This window comes from Rhodamnia argentea, chromosome 2 (assembly GCF_020921035.1).
Source record: "Rhodamnia argentea isolate NSW1041297 chromosome 2, ASM2092103v1, whole genome shotgun sequence".
Lineage (NCBI taxonomy): Eukaryota > Viridiplantae > Streptophyta > Magnoliopsida > Myrtales > Myrtaceae > Rhodamnia > Rhodamnia argentea.
Genome location: NC_063151.1, coordinates 10,137,415 through 10,161,296, shown reverse-complemented (window position 1 = coordinate 10,161,296; position 23,882 = coordinate 10,137,415). Strand labels below are relative to the sequence as shown.

The following is a 23,882-nucleotide window of genomic DNA, read 5'->3' as shown; positions in this document are numbered from 1 at the left end:
TCACACTTCTTTCGACAATCACTCAAAACACATTCGTCCGCCTCATGCACGCATCATTACCGAATACATGTGAACAGACAAATTACATGCATCCGTGACATTTGTTTAAATCGCATATTACAAATTCTTTGTGTTAAAAAGAAAAAAAGACAATATCTTGTTCTGAACTATATTCAAGATTTTCGAGGTTTGATGGGAAGTCAATTATCATTTAATTTAAGACGATTCAATCAAAATTCAAATAGAGGTGTTGTTCTATTCGTTGCCTAAGATGGATTTTGTCCTATAGGTATCTTAATTACTACAGTCTACACATAGTATTTACTAATAATTTAGAGATTTAAATTGCACCAGCATGCGATAAAATTATATAAACATTTTACATATTCAGAAGGGGTCATCCTTATGACACTTTTAAGTAACTGAATACAAAAAGAAGTATATTGATAATATTAGACATTGATTTTTATTCTAATAGGTGTATTTAAGATTAATAAAACAAATCCTTTTCCATATGGTATAGTTGACCATTGTCTTAAGAAATCATTTAGAAGATTTCATATGTTTATTTAGGGCAATGTCTTAAAGCTCTTTTCTCCCACCGTGTACTCACAATAAAAATCCAAGAAAAACACAACAATTACCAAATTTTCTCACTGTCAGAATTCAAATGATTAACTTGTTTTCTCAGACCATGTTCTTACCGTTTTCCTGAAAAACTTAAACTGTTAAAAACCTTGTCAATAATTTATTTATGAGAAACAAGATCACAAAATAATGCGGCATCATACATTCTTGTGGTCCATTTATTGCTGAAAGCATGAGACCCAACACAAAGTGTGCCTTCCTTTGATTATCCAGCTATTACATAGTACATCATATGGCAAGTATAGTTCACTATGTCTTTTTGGAAAAATAGATCATACATCTCCAGTATTATAGATAGTTTCACATAAGCAGTCTCATTTAGGGTGCACTTGTTTGAGTGAAAGTGTTTTTTGGGAATTAGTTTTTCTGACTATCATCCATTTGATTAGCAAAAAATGACTTAGTCAATAGAAAATGCTTACCAATCAACAGAAAGTTTATGCACAGTATAAAGAAAAGTGAATTCCTAAATATAAAGATGTGAAAACACTTTCCAAAAATGGCTCTCTCTAAATTTTTTATATTTTATTTTTATTTTTTCTTCTCCATCTGCTAGTCGTCGGGCCTTGGTGACCGCCAGTGAGCCTCGAGCTCACCAGGTCCCAGCTAGCTTGAGCTCACTCGAGGCTCGCCAATGGCCGCCGCCCGATGATCGCGATGAAGGAGGAAGGAAAAAAGAAGAGAAAAAGAAAATAAAGAAAAATTGACAATTTTTTTCATGAGATAAAGTGATAGATCAAAATCATTTTCTAAATGAGATCCAAACACTAGAATACATTTTCAGTCACATATCACCAATAAAAAAATAATCATTTTTCTGTAAATTTATTCCCTTAAAAATATTTTCCTTTAACATTAAGTTTTTCGTGAAATAAACGACCTATATAATCGATTTGAAGATTATAGCAACCTTCAAAACAATGGTGTAAGCAGTCGTTGGTGTAAAATTTTATTTCCGCTAGTTGCATATGCTACAATCACCCTGTGCTTCTTTTCCCCGCCAATATAGCTTTTTTCATCTTGCAATTATGTATCTTTACAACAAGGATACTAGTGGAAATAATATTCGGAACTTTAATAGCATTATAGTCATTGGCTAACTGTAAGAATAACAGTATGTTGTGAGTCACAAATTCTTAAAAGATTGGACCCTACACTAATTTTTAATTGTTATTTTTTAGCCAAAATAGACTGTTAGCATAGTCACCCAAAAATTGTTACATAATCAAGTTTATTATTGTAAATTATAATTAGCATCACTGTTGTAGTATAATTTGATCCGTAAAATGAAAGGAAATGTCGACCATCATGAGTAACTAACTCTCACTAAATGCTATCATAAGAGTTCCACACGCGTAATATGTTGTTCATTTTAAGCTACTGCTAATTTGAGTGAGCCGATCACCGTCGGCTCACCTCGATATAGTGAGAGTACAACCAGGATAATCATTTGACATGGTACAGTCAAACCTACACAACAAATAAATTAAAATTTTCCTGAGGCCAACGAGCAATTAGGCAGTTTTGAACTTGTGACCGGTGTGGCTCGAGAGGTTCAAAACTACTAGAAAGTAAGCTTTACACGCAGTGTTGATAGTTCCTATTTTTCATTTTACTTCGTCTTGAATTTCTTTGACAGTACTATTCCTAGACGAGTAATGTTATATGTATTGACAAATCATACTAAAATTTTACAGTAATAGATGTGGTAATTTTATATTAGTTTCTTAAACAAGCCAGCTATTCATAGGATGGATCCCGCTTATTTGAACGCTCGATCGAAATAGCCTCATGTACTATTTTGCTATAGGAAGCTGCTACCTTGATAATCTGATAGTACTGTGTCGGGTTATTTCGACCACACGATTTTTCAATCAATGAGTACTTTATGTAAAATATGCAGTAATTGTGCGTGGATTTATAGTTGAGATTGTACCGTCCATGGCGATGCTGTTAGGGAAGCATTTCCTTTTGGTATATTGTGACCATCCATTTCACTAGGACAACGATTTAGGGTGCATTGCCCTTCATGCGTAAACTATCTTTTGCACCAGTAGATTGCAGTTAAAAAAAAAGAACAAAAACAAAAATCCTTTGCACGTCTTTTTTATTAGCATTAATTACACGGTCTTGCATTTCTTAATATGTGCAATTGGGTCCTTCAATTTGTTCTATTGACACAATTAGCCCTTCCGCCCTCCATTACTGTTCCTAATTTCTTCAATTTGTCCATGCTAATGGAATGGGTTGGTTTGAACGGCTCATGCGTATATAATGGGTTGGTGTGGACGGCTCATGCTTGAATCCCTCTCAGTGAACAAGGAAAGAAGAACAAAGGTCCCAAAAAGGACAAAAAACCGAGAGAGTCTGAGAGAGTTTCTTGCGGAAATGAAGGTAGTGCATCTGCTTCTACTGGTGGCCGCAGCCTGGTGGTTGCAGCAAGCCGGCGCCCCCACCGTGCCTGGAGACTGTCTACACGCCTGCGGGGGCGTGTCCGTGCCTTATCCGTTCGGCCTCGAACCCCAGTGTGCGAGTTCCGTGGAGTTTTTGCTCAGTTGCACCACCACCACCACCACCCGAGGGAGCCATGCTCGACTCCTGTTGGGGAACATTCCAGTACGCAAGATCTCAGTCGGGGACTCGACCATGGTCGTCAGCCTCCCCATATTATACGACTGCTACAACGAGAGCGGCCAGCCCGCAAACAAAAGCGATTCTCTGGCCATCAATCTATCTTCATATCCACAGTACACATTGTCGGACACCCGGAACAACCTCACAGTCCTCGGCTGCGACACCTACGCCCTCGTGTCCGACAAAGATCGGATGTTCCGGACTGGCTGCATCTCCTACTGCAGCGACCGCATCGACTTCTCCAAGGAGACTGCTTGCTCCGGCCTCGGTTGCTGCCAAGCATCCATTCCCAAGGGGCTCAAGACGCTCCGCATCAGAATCTCCTCCATCGACGGGCACGTGTCGGTCTCGCAATTCAACCCCTGCGGACTGGCCTTCGTCGGGGACACGAAGGCGTTCGATCTCTCCAACAGGACACTCCCGAGCTTCGAGGATTTGGGCAAGAGCGTGGACCTCGTTCTGGACTGGATGGTCGGATGGAACGCGACCTGCGAGCAGGCCAAGTTGAACTGGTCGAGCTATGCGTGTGGCAACAACACTGACTGCGAAAACTTTGGGAATGGAACGGGTTACCGTTGCTTTTGCAGGGCCGGGCACGGGGGGAATCCCTATAGTCGCCCCGGCGGCTGTCAAGGTAATGAACATTTTCCAAATGTATGAATCAAGCCGGATAGGGGAGTACTGTATCTATGCATTGATTCCATCTAGAAGAAAATATTTTCCAACCATGGAAGAAACACCTTTAAAAATAGGAAAAATAATTTCTTTTTTTTTTAAGAGAAAAATATTTTCTCTCGTAACTTTTTCCTCCATTCTTTTTAATTATTTTTATATTTTTTTCTTTTCTTTTTTTTTAATATTTTAAAAAACATTTTTTATTTTCTTTCTTTTTTCTATTTTTTCTTCCTCTGCGTATCGCGGGCGAGGTTGAGCTCCCCCTAGGCTGAAACTTGTAGGGAAAGGAGATATTTTAGAAGAGAGTGGGCATGTGACAATACTATCACCAAAACCTAAATGGGATAGCCTTGCCCGTCTAAGAATCCATGCACCAACTTGCTCAATCCGTTTTTGCCGTTAACTGAGATAACGTTCAATTTGTCTACTGCACAACGTAGATATCGACGAGTGCAAGGACCCAGAGAAATACCCATGTCATGGAAAGTGCCAGAATCGGCCCGGGAGCTACTCATGCGATGGAAAGCACGGCGACAATGAAGGCAGTCACCACCAAAATGCTCGCCCCGCCTTAATTGCTGCGGGTAATTCCATATATATCTCCCCATCATTCATCTGATGGTTCATATTCTATGAATCCATTCTTGATTTGGCAGTAGGTTAGATGCATATGTAATTTAAGGATCATTATACTGTACCTAGCCGGTGTAATCCCCGTAACACACAGCAGGCTAAAGCTGTTCACTTTTTTCTTAGTTTTTCTTTTAAACTTCCCTCCTCGCTCTTTTTTTCCGTTATTTTTCTGAAGCCAACACCTCGAAACTACATTTCTGGGAGGACACGCAGCAGATCTAAATGAAAGTTCCTCCTCGAACAAAACCTGCAGATTCCAAGAGGAAAAAAACCCTAAATTTTATAGCGAAAGTGAGCACAAATTTGGGCTAGTAAAAGAAAAATGAAAAACGGAGCATAGAATTAACCCCATATATACATACATATATATATAGACACACGTGTATATTTATTTATTTCTTTAATTTTGTGTCAATTATTTGTTAGAAAAATTTGGAATAATAATAATAAAACCCTGTAGACAATCTCTTCTCCCTGTCGATCTTGCTATTGTAAAAGATGCAAGCTTGGTAAGTTCTTTAGGTGATTAATGTGGCACAATTCTTTTTCCATATATTTCATCTACAGATCGTCCCCCGTTGACTAATTTGTTAAGATTGGCATTTGTTTGACTCTATAAAAGCAATCCCATGAGGCCACTCCTTCTATATAAAATTCACGCATACCCCATTCTTTTTTTATAAAAATAAGATAAATGTCAAATGGTTATTTAGAAAGCGGTTTAGTTCTTTTTCAGAGAAAGAAAAATCTATCGCTGTTAAATCGAATATCTTTATATTGAAAGATTGACTTACCATACAAATCAATGGCGATGGTCATGGAGACTACTCGAAAAAGATTAAATGTGTTGTATGTTTGAAACTAGTTTTTTTTAATGAACCATGTGGGCCGGATAAGGTTACAAGCTCGAAGCAGTAATCTGGCAACATGTTTTATTTGGCAGCGATTTTTGTGCCCGTCTTGTGCATAACTGTCGGTGCTTCAATCTCCATCACGTGGAAGTGGAGAATCAGAAAGATAAACTTCAGACGAAATCGAGGAAAGCACTTGAAACAGCAAAGAGTTCGAATCTTTACGGAGGCGGAGCTGGCAAAAGCAACCGGCAACTATGATGAAAGCAATAAGCTCGGCGAGGGCAGTTTCGGTTCCGTCTATAGAGGGCGAATAGCCGGGGACGCCAACACCGTGTTGGCAGTCAAGAAGCCTAAAGATGTGCACAAGTCTCTAATAAAGAAGGAATTCCAGGATGAACTTAAAGCTGTGATGCGGACAAACCGCAAAAATGTGGTGAAGCTCAGCGGCATATGTTTGGAGACTAGAATACCATTGCTGGCTTATGAATACGTTCCGAATGGCACCCTCTTCCAACACCTCCATCAGAATGCGTCAACCATATTAAAATCTTGGAAGAACCGGCTCAGAATAGCCGCCGAAGCTGCTCTTGCGCTCGCGTATATGCATTCATGCGCAGAACCCGCGATCGTTCACGGCAATATCAAGTCGGCCAACATACTTATGGATGAAAATTACTCGGTGAAAGTATCTGATTTTGGAACTTCGGTACTTATCTCACCAGAGCATATTCATATCGTGGCCACCAAAATAGAAGGCACGCTAGGCTACATTGATCCGGAATACTTAACCACGGGTAAGCTAACAATTAAGAGCGATGTGTACAGCTTTGGAGTTGTCCTCATGGAGTTGCTCACGGGAAAGAAGCCTACAAGTTACATTACCAAGTCCGGAGAGCCGATCAGTATCATCCATTGTTTCGTCTCTTCCGTGAAGGATAAGACACTTTCCGACGTCATAAACTTTGAGGCCGCTAATGAAGACGAAATCAAGATAGTAGGAATGGTTGCTCAGATTGCAGTGAAGTGTTTGCACCAAAGCGGTGCGAAGAGGCCGGCGATGATGGAAGTGGCGCAGCAACTTGCCAGAATTAACCCAAGCTCGACAGATGAAGAAAAAAATGAAGAGATTGAATGGAAAGTGGATGGAGAAATCAGCCACTCCATTGAGACTTCAATTACTGACGAGGGGACGTCAAGCTGTCTTTCCTATCTGGGAATGAATTCAGCATGTTCCTGCATCTGATCCTTTATTATCATAGTAACATGTCGAAGGACTATTAGGGTTGATAGTGTATTCTGAGTGCATTTTATGTTTGCCAATTTGATTTGGACTTATATTTGTGCAAGCATCTTTGCAATTTTAAGTGTGAGCAATAAAATATAACATATGTAAAGCTGTGCATTGAAGTGGACCTATGGCCTTTGACATTATCATAATCTGTCCTCCCGTTTATCTTCCCTTCTTTTTCATACTCTCTTTACATTATTTTAGTTAATTTAATAAGAACAAAAAGTTCTCATCCAAACCTTTGTTAGAGGATCACGAGATCAAGAAAGAAGAATCAGGGAATTTTGCTTGATAATAACTCTATCTTGGGCTTAAAATATCAATAAAGAAATTACAACACGAAATTGGCTTTGACGATCCTTCCATTCAAAATTTGGATACTCTCTCTTTTTGTTTACATGAAAACTTCTTTGATCTACTGATATCGCACGCTAAGGCTCTGTTTTGGAGCCCTTAGGTGAACCGATTCAGACAAAAATAATGCATAATTTTAAATTTCCCCTCTTTTTTCCATCTCAAGATTGGAAATTTTCAAGCTTTTCCCCTCAAATTTTCATCACCTCCGTTTTCCCCTATCTCCCAAATATAGCATTACTAAAAGTGAAATTAGAACTATTAATGAAAAGAATGAAAAACAAATAGTATTTTGTAGAAAAGTAAAAGTTCGAAACTTAACAGAAGTTAAAGAGAACATATCTAGTGGGTATAACTTGTTTTGACTTTTAGGTTATGAATAAAGTGCAAAACCTCACATGACGTTCAGTGATGAGTGAAATATGATGTTCACTAAAAAGAATTACAATTGCTTGTTAACTATCAACATTTAATTAACAGACAAATTAATAAAGGAACGTTGAAATTAGTATAATCACCACAACGAAAGACAAAAACAAAAGTACGTGCAAGAAACCTCATTAAATGCGGGAGAAATTCACCACAAAGAAGAAGTTATTTTTCTAAATTCAAGCATTAATTCTGCGTTGACTCATTTTTCTAGGCAGTCCAAACTCCGAAAAATGAGGAAAATATTTTCCATGAAACAAATGGAACCTAAAGAGAAGACATTCAAGGCACTTAATTGTGAAAATACACTGAAATTGTGCAATTGATTATGGAGGCTAACAGCTGTTGATGAATATTGCATTGAAGTTTCTCGAAAGAGCGGCTATATTGATTTTTTTTTTTTTTTTGATCAAAGGGCTATATTGAAGTTACATGGTCATCAGTTTTGACCAAACAGGATATCTAATTGAGAGTACTTATTACAAAAATAAGGTTCCTCGTCTGATGATCGTAAGTTTTGACTGTTGTTGTCCTTTAATACTGACTTTTTAATATCTACAAAAAAGGAACCACATAATTGACAATTTTATTTAATTGTATTTGGTATTCGGTTAAGGAAAAAAGCATATTAGTAAAAATCGTCTGCATCAGCCTTGAATATGGCTAAACAACACACATGGCGCATCATTATTCGTAGGTGGCAAATAGATGTTGCCACGTCATTGTTCATGTGCACGCATTCCATCCCACGTGGCGCAACCACAATTACTTATTCCCAACTTTATGCATCCATTTTCTCTTTATGGATAATCGAAGTTAATTATTGGTTACACTAAAATAGCAACATAGTAGTGATCATTTTGCAAAGTTCTTCGAAATTGCCTTATTTTTCCTTCAATGAGTACAAATATATACCCATTAATCTGATCTTTCTTGTCGAAACAGCAGCTTCGGTGAAAATTAACAACAAGAAGTCTTAGTTATTTATCTCACCTTTCTTGGGCTAAGCAATACGACACATTTTTTTTCCTTTTATAACTTTTTTGAAATCGCCTATAATGCTTTTTTTGTTATTTACTAATATTTATTTTGTTGTGATTCTATAATGTTCATTTATTTGTAAAATATGTGCTATCAATTTCCTTGATGATGGACAAGTTTGTGATTGATACTTTGTAAAATATTTCCGCCAGCATTTACACAAGCAGTGAACTGAGATCCGCCATGTGTCTCATAAGTTCCTTCCGTTTGCTATAAAAACTTCAGATTGTCTCGTTCTATTTCTCCGCTTTAGTGGGTAATTAATTGAACAGTTTGCGAATTCACGGGAGTATGCACGAAGGGAACAACTTTTCACCCAATTCAAAACTCAAACATGTCTCAATATTTATGTTCCGTTTATTTCGAAAAAAACGAATGATTTGAAAAATATTTTTCTAAAAATGATAGCTCGTGTCGTCTAAAAAAAATGAAACACCGAAAAATATTTTTACCGTCTAAATATAATATTTACATATAAATAATTGTCGGTAATTAAAAAAATATTTCATTAACTAATTATTAATTGAATTTAGTTTCAGAGAGTTTCTTATTTTTATTGGGAAAAACCACGCACATCAACGGGCGAGACTTACTTCTTTTTCCGTTTTATGCGATGGTCGTGGAGTGGTGACCAATGATCAAATCGGTTGTAAAGTAGAATCGGACACAAGTTTCAGGACATCTTAACATAACCCAGTTCAATCGCAAGTGGGACTCCCAGTCTAAAGCAAAGAACATCTTAGTTTCTGGAGCGATCATCACAGGGGAAGTAAGAATTACCTACGGCAATTATGGTAACACGAGAAATTTAGCAATCAACTTTGCCATCGCCAGTCATGCCGAATGGGCACTTGCATGTGTAGTTCCCGGCCGTGTTCTTGCACTTTCCGTGACATGGATATTGTTGTGGATCCTTGCACTCATCGATGTCTGTATGATGCAGAATCAACGGTGGACTGTGAATGTACGTTTCGTGGAACTTATGGCCCAATCCAAACATTTATAATCTTTGGGTGGCAAAGAGAAGAGAAGAGAAGAGAGGAGAAGAATGTTGGGGAATTTATCCCTCTAGAGTGAATGAGAAGGAAATGTAGGAGTCCCACATAGGATGAGAGGTAGATGGGAGATGGGTTTATTAAGTGGAACCTCACAAATGGGTTTGGGCCCCAAGGGGCACCCCACTTTTGTGGAGGAGGGAGGACCTACGCAAATGGATTTCGACCCCCGCGCCGCTGCCATCCATCCATCCAGCCGGCTCGGTTCGGGCCCGGGCCCGGGCTTGGATTCTCTTATTCCATTTATTTTTTTTATTTGCCCATTTGTTTATTTTTACCGAATAGACACTTAACATAACTATTGGACATTCGTCCTTAAACGAACAGATGCGTTCTTTTGGAAATCTTTTTGAAGAATTATGTTTGTTCAAGAAGAAATTATATTCGGTTCCGTTAAACATCATCCGGACTCAAGCTTCGTGCCTCTTCGTTTTTTTCTCAAGTTTCAATATAAATAATCTTCGAAGCGGTTTCATTTTTCCAAAAACTTCATTTTTTTCCCGAAATCTGCACCCTCATTTTTCATTATGTGCGATCCTATTCCACAAAGTTAAGTTCGCTGGAGTCCTTTGAATAAGTGCCAATTCAAAGGGACGCGATCCGTTCTATCCCGGGAGACAATTGTCCAACGTCCTCAGGTACCAAATTGAGGGGACAAATTTGTCTTAAGGATACAAAGAAATTCGTTGGGCTCGGACTAATATTCTGATTGCTGCGTTTGCTTTTTGAATCAAGTTAGTAATTTCGATTTTGTATGTTCATTCCGTATTGTACTTTTGTTATATATACGAACATAGCCGACAACAATCTTAAGACAAATTTCATTCGTTCATTCATGATCATTGTGCTTTGTTCGTATAATATTTTATTGAAAGTATTTTGTTCAACCGTTAATGTATCGTGTACATGCTTGTTGTATGATATTTTTTGTTGAAAATATTCTGTCCACCATTACTATATCTTGGAAGTTCTGAATCGGACTTATTGCACATGTGTTTTGTCGAAAATTCTATTGCATCGTTCAATATCAATCTATTTGTTTTCCATTCTGTCTTCGACATATACTTCCTGATTAGATTGATCTTCGTTCCGGTGTATCTCTGTTCTCGTGCACTTAACATATTTAATAGTCCTTGTCACTTAGTTCATTTCTTGCCGAGCAACTAACATAATCACGGTATTATTTTTCTGTTTTGTGCCGAAAAATTCTATTTTTGTATAATAGAAATGGCTTCGACTTCGACTCCGGTCAACCCTATTCCGAATCACGGAGAAAAGCCAGAAAAGTTCAATGGTATAGATTTCAAGAGATGGCAACAAAAAATGTTGTTTTATCTTACGACATTGAACTTGGCAAGGTTCCTCAATGAGGATGCTCCTAAGTTGGAAGAAGGAGAGGTAGACAAGGAAAGGTTTGCTGCAATAGAGGCATGGAAGCATTCTGATTTCCCGTGTCGCAATTATGTCCTCAACGGTCTGGATAATACTCTCTATAACGTCTATAGTCCACTAAAAATGGCTACGGAGTTATGAGATGGTCCGGACAAGAAATATAAAACTGAAGATGCCGGACTGAAGAAATTCATTGTCGGTAAATTTCTAGACTTCAAGATGGTTGATTCAAAGACCGTTTTAAGTCGGGTTCAAGAGCTTCAAGTGATTATGCATGATATTCATGCTGAAGGAATGACTCTAAGTGAGTCATTTCAAGTGGCTGCCTTCATTGAAAAACTGCCACCGTCCTAGAGAGATTTCAAAAATTATCTCAAACATAAGAGAAAGGAGTTGTCACTTGAAGACTTGATTGTTCGGTTGAGGATAGAGGAAGATAATAGATCTTCCGAGAAGAAAGTTCGAAAAAATCTGGAGGTCTCAAAGGCCAATGTTATTGAAGAAAGATCGAATCCCAACAAGAAGAGGAAAATACCTAGCAAGTCTGGAGAGGGATTCACCCAAGGTCTGAAAAAATTTGTTGGCAAATGCTTTAACTGTGAAAAATTTGGACATCAAGCCAAAGATTGCAGAGCCAAGAAAAGAAAGAAAACTCAGGCAAATGTGGTGGAAAAGATTTCCAATGGTGTTGACGATATCAATCTGACTGCTATGATATCCGAGTGTAATATGATGGGAAACCCCAAGGAGTGGTGGATTGATACCGGAGCAACTCGTCATATCCGTGCGAATAGATCGATGTTCTCGTCCTACACAACTGTGGGGGTGATGAAAAACTCTATATGGGTAATTCATCAACCTTTAAGGTTGAAGGTGTCGGAAAGATTGCTCTGAAGATGACATCCGGAAAAATTGTGACACTAAATAATGTTCCGTATGTGCGAGATGTTCGCGAGAATTTAGTGCCTGGATCTCTCCTTAGTAAGAATGGCTTCAAGTTGGTTTTTGTATCTAATAAGTTTGTACTCTCCAAAAATGAGATGTATGTAGAAAAAGGTTATCTAAGTGATGGTTTGTTCAAGTTCAATGTAATGACCGTTGTAACCAAAGATGATATGAATAAAGTCGCTTCTACTTATGTGCTTGAGTCTCCTAATATTTGGCATGCTAGACTAGGACACGTTAACTATAAGTCGATAAAGAAATTAATTAGTATGGGACTATTGCTGAAGTTTGATTGTCTAAGTGAAAAGTGCCAAGTGTGTGTTGAATCTAAGTTTTCTAAGCCTCCTTCCATTCTATAGATAATAGAGTTACGGAACCTTTAGATCTAATACACACGGATATTTGTGATATGAAAGCAATACCTTCTAGAGGTGGTAAGAAATACTTTATCACGTTCATAGATGATTATTCGAGATATTACTATATCTATCTACTTAGTAGTAAGGATGAAGCTGTGAATGCTTTTAGAACTTATAAATCCGAAGTTGAAAATCAGTTGAATAAGAAAATAAAAGTGTTAAGAAGTAATAGAGGAGGTGAATATGAATTTCCTTTTAAGGAAATTTGTACTGAGTTCAGTATCATTCACTAAACTACCACCCCTTATACACCGCAATCGAATGGTGTGGTGGAAAGAAAAAATCGATCCTTAAAGGAAACAATGAATGCATTATTGAACAGCTCCGGTTTACCGCAGAATTTGTGGGGGGAAGCTGCCTTGACAGCAAATTTTATTTTAAATAGAGTACCCCACAAAAGGACAAAACAAACTCCCTATGGGAAATGGAAAGACAGAATGCCTAACCTGAATTATCTTAAAGTGTGGGGGTGTTTGGCTAAGGTTGCGGTTCCTAAGCTTAAAAAGGTTAAAATAGGACCGAAGACTGTTGATTGTATTTTTATCGAATATGCTCGAAATAGCAATGCATATCGTTTTATTGTTCACAAATCAGAGATCCCAGATATACATGTTAATACGATCATTGAATCAAGGGACGCTTCGTTCTTTGAAAATATATTTCCGTATAACATAGTATATGAGCTAATTGAAAATAATAAGAAGTCTCGAGATACTACATCTAGAAGTGATCCAATGGAGAATGAACCTAGACGTAGTAAAAGGCAAAGGACTTCTACGTCTTTTGGACCTCGAGTTTCGACATATTTGTTAGAAAATGAACCTCCGACATATAAGGAAGTCGTGACGTCTCCAGAAGCCTCGCTGCGGAAAGAAGCTATCAATAGTGAAGTTGAATCCATCTTGTCAAACCATATTTGGGAATTGGTTGACCTTCCTCCCGGCAATAAGCCATTACAATGTAAGTGGATATTTAAGAGGAAAATGAAAGCGGATGGTACTATTGATAAGTATAAGGCTAGGCTTGTCGTAAAAGGTTACGGACAACGTGAAGGTCCGGATTATTTTGACACTTATTCACCTGTCACGAGAATTACATCTATACGGATGTTAATTGCTATAGCAGCCTTGTATAGACTTGAAATTCATCAAATGGATGTCAAAACAGCTTTTCTAAATGGGGATCTGGAAGAAGAAATATATTTATAGCAACCTAAAGGGTTCATTGTTCCGGGACAAGAGAATAAAGTATGTCGGCTTATCAAGTCACTATATGGCTTGAAACAAGCACCAAAACAATGGCATGCTAAATTCGACCAAGTTATGTTGTCGAATGGTTTCAAAATTAATGAGTATAATAAATGTGTATACGTTAAGAACACTCATAATAGCTTTGCCATCTTATGGGCAGTGATAGTGAGATTGTCAAAAAGATCAAATGCTTGCTCGCAAGTAAATTTGATGTGAAAGATATGGGGATCGCAGATGTCATTTTAGGAATTAAAATCCATAAAACATCTGAAGGACTATCTCTATCTCAATCCCATTACATTGAGAAAATTCTTGAAAAAAGCAAGAATTTAGGCATATCACCAGTAAGTATACCGATAGATGTTAATTTACATCTTTCAAAGAATACTGGTGATAGTAAGACTCAAAATGAGTATGTAAGTATATTAGGCAGTTTAATGTATGTCATGAACTGTACTAGACCAGACATAACTTGCGCGGTAAGCAAGCTAAGCCAATTTACAATTAGTCCAAATGAAAATCATTGGAAAGCTATGAAGCGTGTATTGGGCTACTTGAAGCATACTCAAGATTATGCTTTGCATTATACAGAGTATCCAAAGGTACTTGAGGGATATTGTGATGCAAATTGGATAACCGGCACTAAAGACACAAAATCGACAAGTGCATATGTATTCACACTTGGTGGGGCAGCAGTGTCATGGAAATCATCCAAACAAACTTGTATTGCTAAATCCACTATGGAATCAGAATTTATAACTTTGGATAAAGCCGATGAAGAAGCAGAGTGGCTTCGAAACTTCTTGGAAGATATTCCTAATTGGCCTAAACCAGTGCCCGATGTATGCATACATTGTGATAGTCAAGCGGCAATAGGAAGGGCAAGGAATGTCATGTATAATGGTAAGTCTTGACACATACGTCGAAGACATGACACCGTAAGACAACTTCTTTCTAGTGGAATTATCACAATTGACTATGTAAAGTCAAAAGATAATGTTGCGAATCCATTAACAAAAGGCCTAACTAGAGAGATAGTTGTGAAAACATCGAAAGAAATGGGTTTAAGGCCTATAAATAAGTCCTCATAGCGGATACCCTACCTTGTTGATTGGAGATCCCAAGATCTAGGTTCAAAGGGACAACCAAGTTATGAAGACTGTGTAGAGTACTGTAATTTATTACTCATTCCTAGATGAAGACAGTACTAATATGTGAAGGTTAAGCGAAAAGTTTTTAACGATTCCGAATTGAGTATGTGATATACTATATTTTCAGAAATCACCTATGTGAGTGTGAAGTGACGACGCCGCTCGTGAGAATTGAAAAGGCCGAATTCTCTAAAACACTCATGAGACTAGGCGGTGTTCATGGCCAAAACGAACACAACGGTGAGAACTAACTTTGTTAGAGAGAAAGTTATGTGATTTTTATTTTCTAGGCTTACACCAAAGGTCGACGGTTCAAAGACATCAAGTCTACTGATTGACCGAGTAAGTCCGATAGGTTTCACTAGGGAAAGTTCAAAGTTTCGGACTACTTATCCCGATGTAACTATCTCTCAAGGAATAATCGCACATTGCATTTCATGCATATACGAAGAGTCGTGATGTTTGAATATCTCATTCATGTGGGGGATTGTTGGGGAATTTATCCCTCTAGAGTGAATGAGAAGGAAATGTGGGAGTCCCACATAGGATGAGAGGTAGATGGGAAATGGGTTTATTAAGTGGAACCTCACAAATAGGTTTGGGCCCCAAGGGGCACCCCACTTTTGTGGAGAAGGGAGGACCTACGCAAATGGATTTCGGCCCACGCGCACGCGCGCCGCCGCTGTCCGTCCGGCCGGCTCGGTTCGGGCCCAGGCCTGGGTTCTCTTATTCCATTTATTTTTTTTATTTTCCTATTTGTTTATTTTTACCGAATAGACACTTAACACAACTGTTGGACATTCGTCCTTAAATGAACAGATGCGTTCGTTCGGAAATCTTTTTGAAGAATTATGTTTGTTCAAGAAGAAATTATATTCGGTTCTATTAGACATCATCCGGACTCAAGCTTCGTGCCTCTTCGTTTTTTTCTCAAGTTTCAATATAAATAGTCTTCGAAGCGGTTTCATTTTTCCAAAAACTTCATTTTTTCCCGAAATCTGCACCCTCATTTTTCATTCAGTGCGATCCTGTTCCACAAAGTTAAGTTCGCCGGAGTCCTTTGAATAAGTGCCAATTCAAAAGGGATGCGATTTGTTCTATCCTGGGAGACAATTGTCCAACGTCCTCGGGTACCAAATTGATGGGACAAATTTGTCTTAAGGACATAGTGAAATTTGTTGGGCTCGGATCAATATTCTGATTGTTGTGTTTGCTTTTTGAATCAAGTTAGTAATTTCGGTTTTGTATGTTCATTCCGTATTGTACTTTTGTTATATATACGAACATAGCCGATAACAAAGAATTCCTTGACATCCCGGGGGTACTAGGGAGACAGGGATTCCCCGTGTACCCATCCTTACAATGGCAACGATAGCCATCTCCGCTCTTGAAGTCGAAGCAGAAACCGTTGGGGTCACGGGTGAAGCTTGTTCCGTTCGATTTCACTTCCTCGCAGGTCAAACCCCGTTCAATCACCCAATCCAGGACGACCCTTGAGAAAACGTCCGGGTCGATGTCCTCCGGGTCAGGAAGCTTGTAATCGGAGACATTGAACGACTCCTCGTCCACTATGAACGCCGACTCACAATAGGTGAAGTCAACCGAGGTGTAATTGGTGGTGCTGTTCATGGATATATTGAGGCTCCTCATGCTCTTGGGGATCGACGTCTGACAGCAACCGAGGCCAGAGCAAACCCTCTTGGCTGTGAAGTCAATGTCGTCGTCCCCGCAATAGGAGAAGCATCCACTCCCAAAAGAACCTTTGGTGGCCGAGATACGAGCAATGGTGTCGCAACCCAAGACAAGTGAGCTTGTTCCGGTGTCCGAGAATGTATAATGCCCGGCTTCGCCCACTCTCATCGATGGGTCGGGGTTAGAGCCCTCAAGACGTACGCCACTGTGGTCGTAGCAGTCCAAAGCTCAGTACATGCCGGTGGTCATTGTTCCATTCTCCACAAATATGTCGTATAAGGGAATGTTTTTGCCCAGGGAGAGGTTCCCCGTGGTGTGGTTGCAGCTGAGGACTAGGTCTGGGTTCTACGCGCACCTGTCCCCGAGCCCGAATGGGAAAGGCACGCTCATGTTGCCGCACTTCCGGACGCAGTTGTCATTCCCGGTAAAAGTGGCCAAGGCGACGGCCACGGCCATTGGAAGGAAACACAACACCGCTGCCTTCATCTTTATGTTTCTCCACTCTGTGCTTTCCTCCGGCTCTTCCCTCACTAGTTATTGTTGTTGAAATATAACGCGCGGAAACTAACCCGGATCTTGCAAATAAATCAATGCGAAAAGCCTAGAGAAATAACGATGAACAATAAAGGACACCAGAGATTACGTGGTTCGGTCCGAATATCGGTACCTACATCCACGGGAGAGCCAGCAAGAACAATCCACTATAATCGGAGAATCAGAATTACAATCGCTCAATACGCTCGTGTTTCCCGCACCTAGATTATACCCAAACCCTAAGTGTTTTCAAATAAAAACAACTCACAAGTGAATATAATAAAACTCACGAAGCACAGAAACCTTCGTGTGTCCGTCGCTTCGTTCGTGGCAAAGAATAAACTCCTTTCGTGCGTCGAAAAAGAAGTCCTCTGTGCGCCCACGAAACCCTTGGAATTGTGTCCATTGTGCGGCGATCTCTCTCGGTTTCTTTCTCTTCTTTGCGCGGCTATTTGTTCACCGAAGAAAACCCACGCTTTATACATGTGTGCCCTTATTTTCCTTTAATGAGGGTCAACCAAATCACCTTTGATCGGGACCCGCCAAGATTCCTCTTTCTTTTTCACATACGGCTTCTCCTGCAGAGCAACAAAAAAAAAAGGAATAAAGGGCTCCCATGTTTTGCACATACATATATTGGTATTAGAGCACCAGGTTCGGATATTCTAGATTGTGATTTGGGGCTTTTGCTTGTCCGATTATTATCTGGATATTCTGTGATTGCAATTATGTCTAGAGTGAAAGCTGAAATTGAGAAGTTTAACGGGAGGAACAACTTTGAGTTATGGAGCCTCAAGATGGATATGTTATTGACAACTCAAGGTTTAGCAGAAGCATTGGAGGGCAAGGCTGAGTTGCACGAAACGATGACAGATGTTGAAAAGGATGTGGTAATGAGAAAAGCTAGAAGTTTAATCCTGTTGAATTTATCGGATGAAGTGTTAATAGAGGTTGGTGAGGAGAAGGATACCGCAGCGGTGCGGGCAAAACTTTAAGCACTCTATGTAACGAAGGGTTTGAACAATCGCTTATACATGTTGAAGAGGATGTTCCAGTTCGGATATAATGAAGGTACGTCTATCGAAACCCATCTAGATGAATTTAATAAACTCATGATGGATTTGAAGAATGTCAATAACACACTTGATGATGAAGAGCAGGGCATGATGTTGTTGGCTTCCCTACCAGAGTCATAGGAGCACTTTACCGATTCACTATTACAGGGGCGTACTACGATTACCTCGAAAGAGGTAAAATCCGCATTATTTTCTAAAGAGTGGCAGAGAAAGTTGCGAGATAACAATCTAACGCAGGATGTAGCGCGAAGACTAATGATTCGGGGTAGAGAGCAACAACGAGGGTCCAATAGCAGTAGAGGTAAAAGCATATCTAAGTCACGCCATAGAAAGTCCAAGGGATGCGTGAAGTGCTTTGAGTGTCACGAGGAGGGGTACATCAGCAGAGATTGTCCTAAGTTGAGAAATAGAGGTGATAAACAAAAAGCCACAACCAGTGTGGCGAACGTTCTTGAAGAGAGCACTAGTGATGCGGAGGCTGTCTTGTGTGTGACTCCGGGTTCATCGGGAGATGAATGGATGCTAGATACAGGGTGTTCTTATCATATGACGCCTAATAGGAACTGGTTTACTACTTACCAAACTGCAAATGATGGTAGAGTTCTGTTAGGGAATAACGCAGCCTACAAGGTTGTGGGGATAGGAACAGTTCGGATTCGGATGCACGATGGCGTGGTGCGCACATTGACGGACGTGAGGCATATACCGGAGCTCAAGAAGAACCTTATTTCTCCGGGGACACTCGATGATATCGGGTGTAAGTACACCGCTGAAGGTGGAGTGTTGAAGATCTCTCGAGGTGCTATGACGGTGATGAAAGGGAAGAAAGTGAGTTCTCTCTATCATCTACCGAGAGAGACCGTGACGGGAGTTGCTGCGGTTTCATCGGGTGAGTCAGATTTTGATTTAACTCGTTTATGGCATATGCGTCTAGGGCACATGAGTGAGGCATGTATGACAATGCTGAGTGATAGAGGGTTGTTAAAGGGTCAGAAAACAAGTAAGTTAAACTTATGTGAGCACTGCATCTTTGGGAAGCAACGCAAGATTAAGTTTGCTACGGGTATTCATTCGACCAAGCAATCGATAGAATATATTCATTCGGACGTCTGGAGTCCATCTCCTGTTCCTTCGAAAGGAGGTGCTCGTTATATGCTGACATTTATCGACGATTATTCCAGGAAGGTATGGGTATACTTTCTCAAACACAAATCCGATGTGTTTAATCGGTTCAAGAAATTTAAGGCATTAATTGAGAAGCGATCGGATAAACAGATCAAGTGCCCGAGAACCAATAATGGTATGGAGTTCCGTGGTAAAGATTTTACCGAGTTCTCCGAGAGAGAAGGGATTGTGAGATACCACACAGCACATGGGACACCACAACAGAATGGCGTGGCAGAACGGAAGAATAGAACTTTACTTGAGTGGGCTGGAGCATGCTTTCGCATGCTAGAATAGGCAAGGAATTTTGGGCCGAAGCAGTGAACATGGCATGTTACCTGATTAATCAATCTCCATCATCTATTATCGAGTGGAAGACTCCATAGGAAGTATGGTCGGGGAAACCCGTTGATTACTCCGGATTACGAATATTCGGATGTCCTGCGTCCGCTCATGCGAGTGATGGTAAGCTTGAGCCGAGGTCGAAGAAGTGCATATTTCCGGGTTATGCACATGGGGTGAAAGGCTACCGGCCGTGGTGCACCGATCCCGCATCACCCGATTTTCTAATCAGCAGAGATGTGATCTTCGACGAGACCGCAATACTTCAATAGAGGAGTTCTGAGACATAGCCAGCAAAGCAGACGGATCATGGTGTCAATAGTGAGGTGGAGCTTCAGGTGGAGACTCCGGAGTCCTTGGAGGTAACGAATGTTGAGATTGCAGATGAGGCCGCAGTTCCTCAAGTCGGTGATAGTGAACAATCGGTACGACCGCAGCATAGTATAGCCGCAAATGCACAAAGAAGGCAAATTAAACCACCGGTACGTTATTCTTATGCAGATTTTGCTTATGCTTTGACCGTAGGTGACGAGGTGGAGACAGATGGGCCTTCGTCTTACTCGGAGGCGATAGTTAGTTCCGAGTTGTCGCAGTGGCTAGGAGCTATGAGTGAAGAGATGGAATCACTCCATCGAAATCGGACATTGGAGTTAGTTAAAGTACCCAAGAGCCAGAAGATTGTCAGAAGTAAATGGGTCTATAAACGGAAAGAGGGCATTCCCGGTGTCGAGCCGACAAGGTACAAGGCGAGGCTTGTTGCGAAGGGGTATACCCAATGGGAGGGCATTAACTACAATGAGGTGTTTTCTCCCGTGGTAAGGCATACTTCTATTCGTGTTTTACTTACCTTAGTTGCTACACAGGATCTCGAGTTGGAGCAGCTTGATGTGAAAACGGCATTTCTTCACGGTGAGTTGGAGGAGCAGATTTACACGAAGCGGCCGAAGGGATTTGCTATTCCGAGTAAGGAAGACCATGTCCGCTTGTTAAAAAAAATCATTATATGGGCTGAAGCAATCTCCCAGACAGTGGTACAAGCGGTTTGACGCTTTCATGGCTAGTCAAGACTATTCGAAAAGTCAGATGGATAGTTGTGTTTACTTTAGGAGATTGGAAGACGGGTCTTTGATATATTTGCTATTATATGTTGATGATATGCTGATAGTAGCAAAAAATATGTCCGATATTGATGTGTTGAAGAGGCGATTAAGTACTGAGTTTGAGATGAAAGATTTAGGTGTCACGAAGAAAATATTGGGTATGGAGATTTTGCGTGACAGACCGGCAGGATTATTACGTCTGTCTCAAAAGAAATATATTGAGAAAATTGTCGCACGTTTTAATATGCGATCGCAGAAGTCTGTGAGTACTCCATTAGCGAAACATTTTAAACTTTCGGTTAAGTTATCGCCCCGGACTAAGAAGGAGGAGGAGCATATGTCTCGTGTTCCTTATACTAGTGTCGTGGGTAGTATTATGTATGCTATGTTATGCACTAGGCCCGATATTTCACAAGTCATCGGTGTAGTTAGTCGTTATATGAAACGTCCATCTAAACCTCATTGGGAAGCTGTGAAATGGATCCTCAGATATTTGAAGGGGACGGTAGACGTTGGTATAGTATACCGGAGGGACAAGAATGGTTGTGAGACCACAGGATATATGGATTATGATCATGCGGGTGACTTGGATGAGTGCGGATCTTTAGCCAGGTACGTGTTTACGCTTGCAGGTGGTGCAGTTAGTTGGAAGACGTCCTTACAGGACCAAGTGGCCTTGTCGTCAACCGAGGCGGAGTACATGGCACTAACTTTTGTAGCGAAAGAGGCAATATGGTTGCAAGGTTTGCTCATGGACTTTGGATTAGAACGGAAAAGTGTTGATATACACTGTGATAACCAAGGTGCGATTTATCCGGCATATAATCCAGTTTATCACGAGCGGACGAAACATATCAATATCAGGTACCACTTCATCCAAGATGTCTTAGCAAAGGGTAAGATTGTTGTGAAAAAGATAGCTACAACAGAGAACCCTGCGGAAATAATGACTAAGCTTGTTCCTTTGGCGAAACTCAAGCTCTGCTTGAGCACTATTAGCGTCTGTAAAGAGTGATCGTCCATTGGGGCGATGCGGAGCAGCATGGATGATGGGCATTAACTTGGTTTCAAACATCGAGCCAAGGTGGAGAATTGTTAATTTATGTCTCGAGTTTAAATTATTTGCGGATATTAATCGGTTTTTTACGGAGGTAGAAAATCTTGAGATATGCAAGATTTGACCAAGTTGAGTTTGACTTCGTGGACTCCTATGCTACTGTACGGAGACTTCTTCCGGCAGAATAAAAAAAAAAAGAATAAAGGGCTCCCATGTTATGCACATACATATATTGGATTGCGGGGCCCATGGAGCAAAAAGAAGACAAAACTCAAGGTTTAGTGTTTCTACTTTTTGTTGCTCTGATACCAATTGTTGAAATATAACGCGCGGAAACTAACCCAGATCTTGCAAATAAATCAATGCGAAAAGCCTAAAGAAATAACGATGAACAATAAAGGACACCAGAGATTACGTGATTCGGTCCGAATATCGGTACCTACATCCACGGGAGAGCCAGCAAGAACAATCCACTATAATCGGAGAATCGGAATTCCAATCGCTCAATACGCTCGTGTTTCCCGTACCTAGATTATACCCAAACCCTAAGTGTTTTCAAATAAAAACAACTCACAAGTGAATATAATAAAACTCACGAAGCACAGAAACCTTCGTGTGTCATTTGCTTCGTTCGTGGCGAAGAATAAACTCCTTTCGTGCGTCAGAAAAGAAGTCTTCCGTGCGCCCACGAAACCCTTGGAATTGTGTCCACTGTGCGGCAATCTCTCTCGGTTTCTTTCTCTTCTTTGCGCGGCTATTTGTTCACTGAAGAAAACCGCACAGGTGTGACTCCACATCGGGACGAACAGAAAAAAAAAAAAAAACTCCAACAGGTGCCGAAGGAAAGAAAACGTACTGAGTCACTTTCTTGAGTAGCCGCACGGTGGAGCTTTTTTATCGCACCAAGGAGTCCGAGCACAAGAAGATTTGTTCGTGAGTTTTATTATATCCAATTAAGTTGTTTATTTGTGAACACTTTGGGTTTGGGTATAATCTAGGTGTGGGAAACACGAGCGTATTAAGCGATTGTAATTCTGATTCTTCGATTATAGTGGATTGTTCTTGCTGGCTCTCCCGTGAATGTAGGTACCGATATTCGGACCGAATCACGTAATCTCTAGTGTCCTTTATTGTTTATCGTTATTTCTCTAGGCTTTTCGCATTGACTTATTTGCAAGATCCTGGTTAGTTTCCGCACGTTATATTACAACAATTGTAACCTAGTTTTGTGGGTGTTGATGCTTCAGCTGCAGCCAAGTGGGTCAGCACACTGGAAGACAGAGTCATGGATGGATACTGACCCGTGGGAAAGTGATTGCTGGCTGTTCCAGCAAACCATGTTTTCATTCGTACAAGTTATGATATTAATTTGAATATAAGTGATGTTTATATACACTTTCATTTTCACTCAAAATGCACACATTTAAAAGCCATGATTATTTCACAAGACAACACCAGAAAAATCAGTTTTCTTGAACTGAAACACTTCTTACTTAAGGTGTGTCTGTTTTTGCAGAATATGAATGATTTGGAATACATTTTCCTAAATATAATCACTTGCAAAAACGAACGAAATAGAAATTTTTTTTGTCAGTTGTAAAAATATTTAGACATAAATTGTCGTCCATAATGAAGTATCATTGATTGAAAGAGTTAGTAGCTATAATTCATAAATCGTGAATGAATGACGTTGCTTACATAAAATTTCCTTTATATTTGCGCCTGCGATGTATGACTTGCTTTTCAAAAAAGATATAGCGAACTATACTTTGCTAGACAAAGTCGTACGTAATTGCTGGATAATCAAATGAAGGCACACTTTTTCTTGAGTCTCATACTTTCATCAATTGCCGACCCCAAGAATGTATGATGCGGCATATTTTTGCGTAGTAATTTAAATAAATTGTTGGCACGTCAATAGTGGATTAAATATTTCTGACAAATGATAAGTTTAATATGATCTCAGAAGACAAGTCAATGGTTTAAAACCTGACGCTCCCGCTCGATTTTCTCATGCCTGTCATTCAAATTGTTCTCATGTTCTGTCATTTTATTCTGCTCATTAATTATCTTGTACGAAAATAAGCACGTGTCTACGTATAAATTGCTTGTTTAGTCGTGGTGTTCTGTTGGAATTTTTTCTTTTTTA

General features: G+C 39.9%; 1 protein-coding gene across 2 annotated transcripts in view; it reads left to right on the top strand.

Annotated features, from left to right (window-relative positions):
* Positions 1 to 2,946: 2,946 nt before the first annotated feature.
* Positions 2,947 to 23,882, top strand: part of LOC125313770 (wall-associated receptor kinase 2-like) — a 55,791-nt gene continuing 34,855 nt past the window's right edge. The window contains exons 1-3 of one of the 2 annotated variants that reach the window (XM_048273909.1): positions 2,947 to 3,916; positions 4,398 to 4,541; positions 5,534 to 6,412. In XM_048273909.1, coding sequence (XP_048129866.1) covers positions 3,037 to 3,916; positions 4,398 to 4,541; positions 5,534 to 6,412 — 1,903 coding nt within the window. In that variant the 5' untranslated portion in view covers positions 2,947 to 3,036. The remainder of the gene's footprint in view (positions 3,917 to 4,397; positions 4,542 to 5,533; positions 6,413 to 23,882) is intronic. The other variant, XM_048273910.1, reaches the window with a different exon arrangement.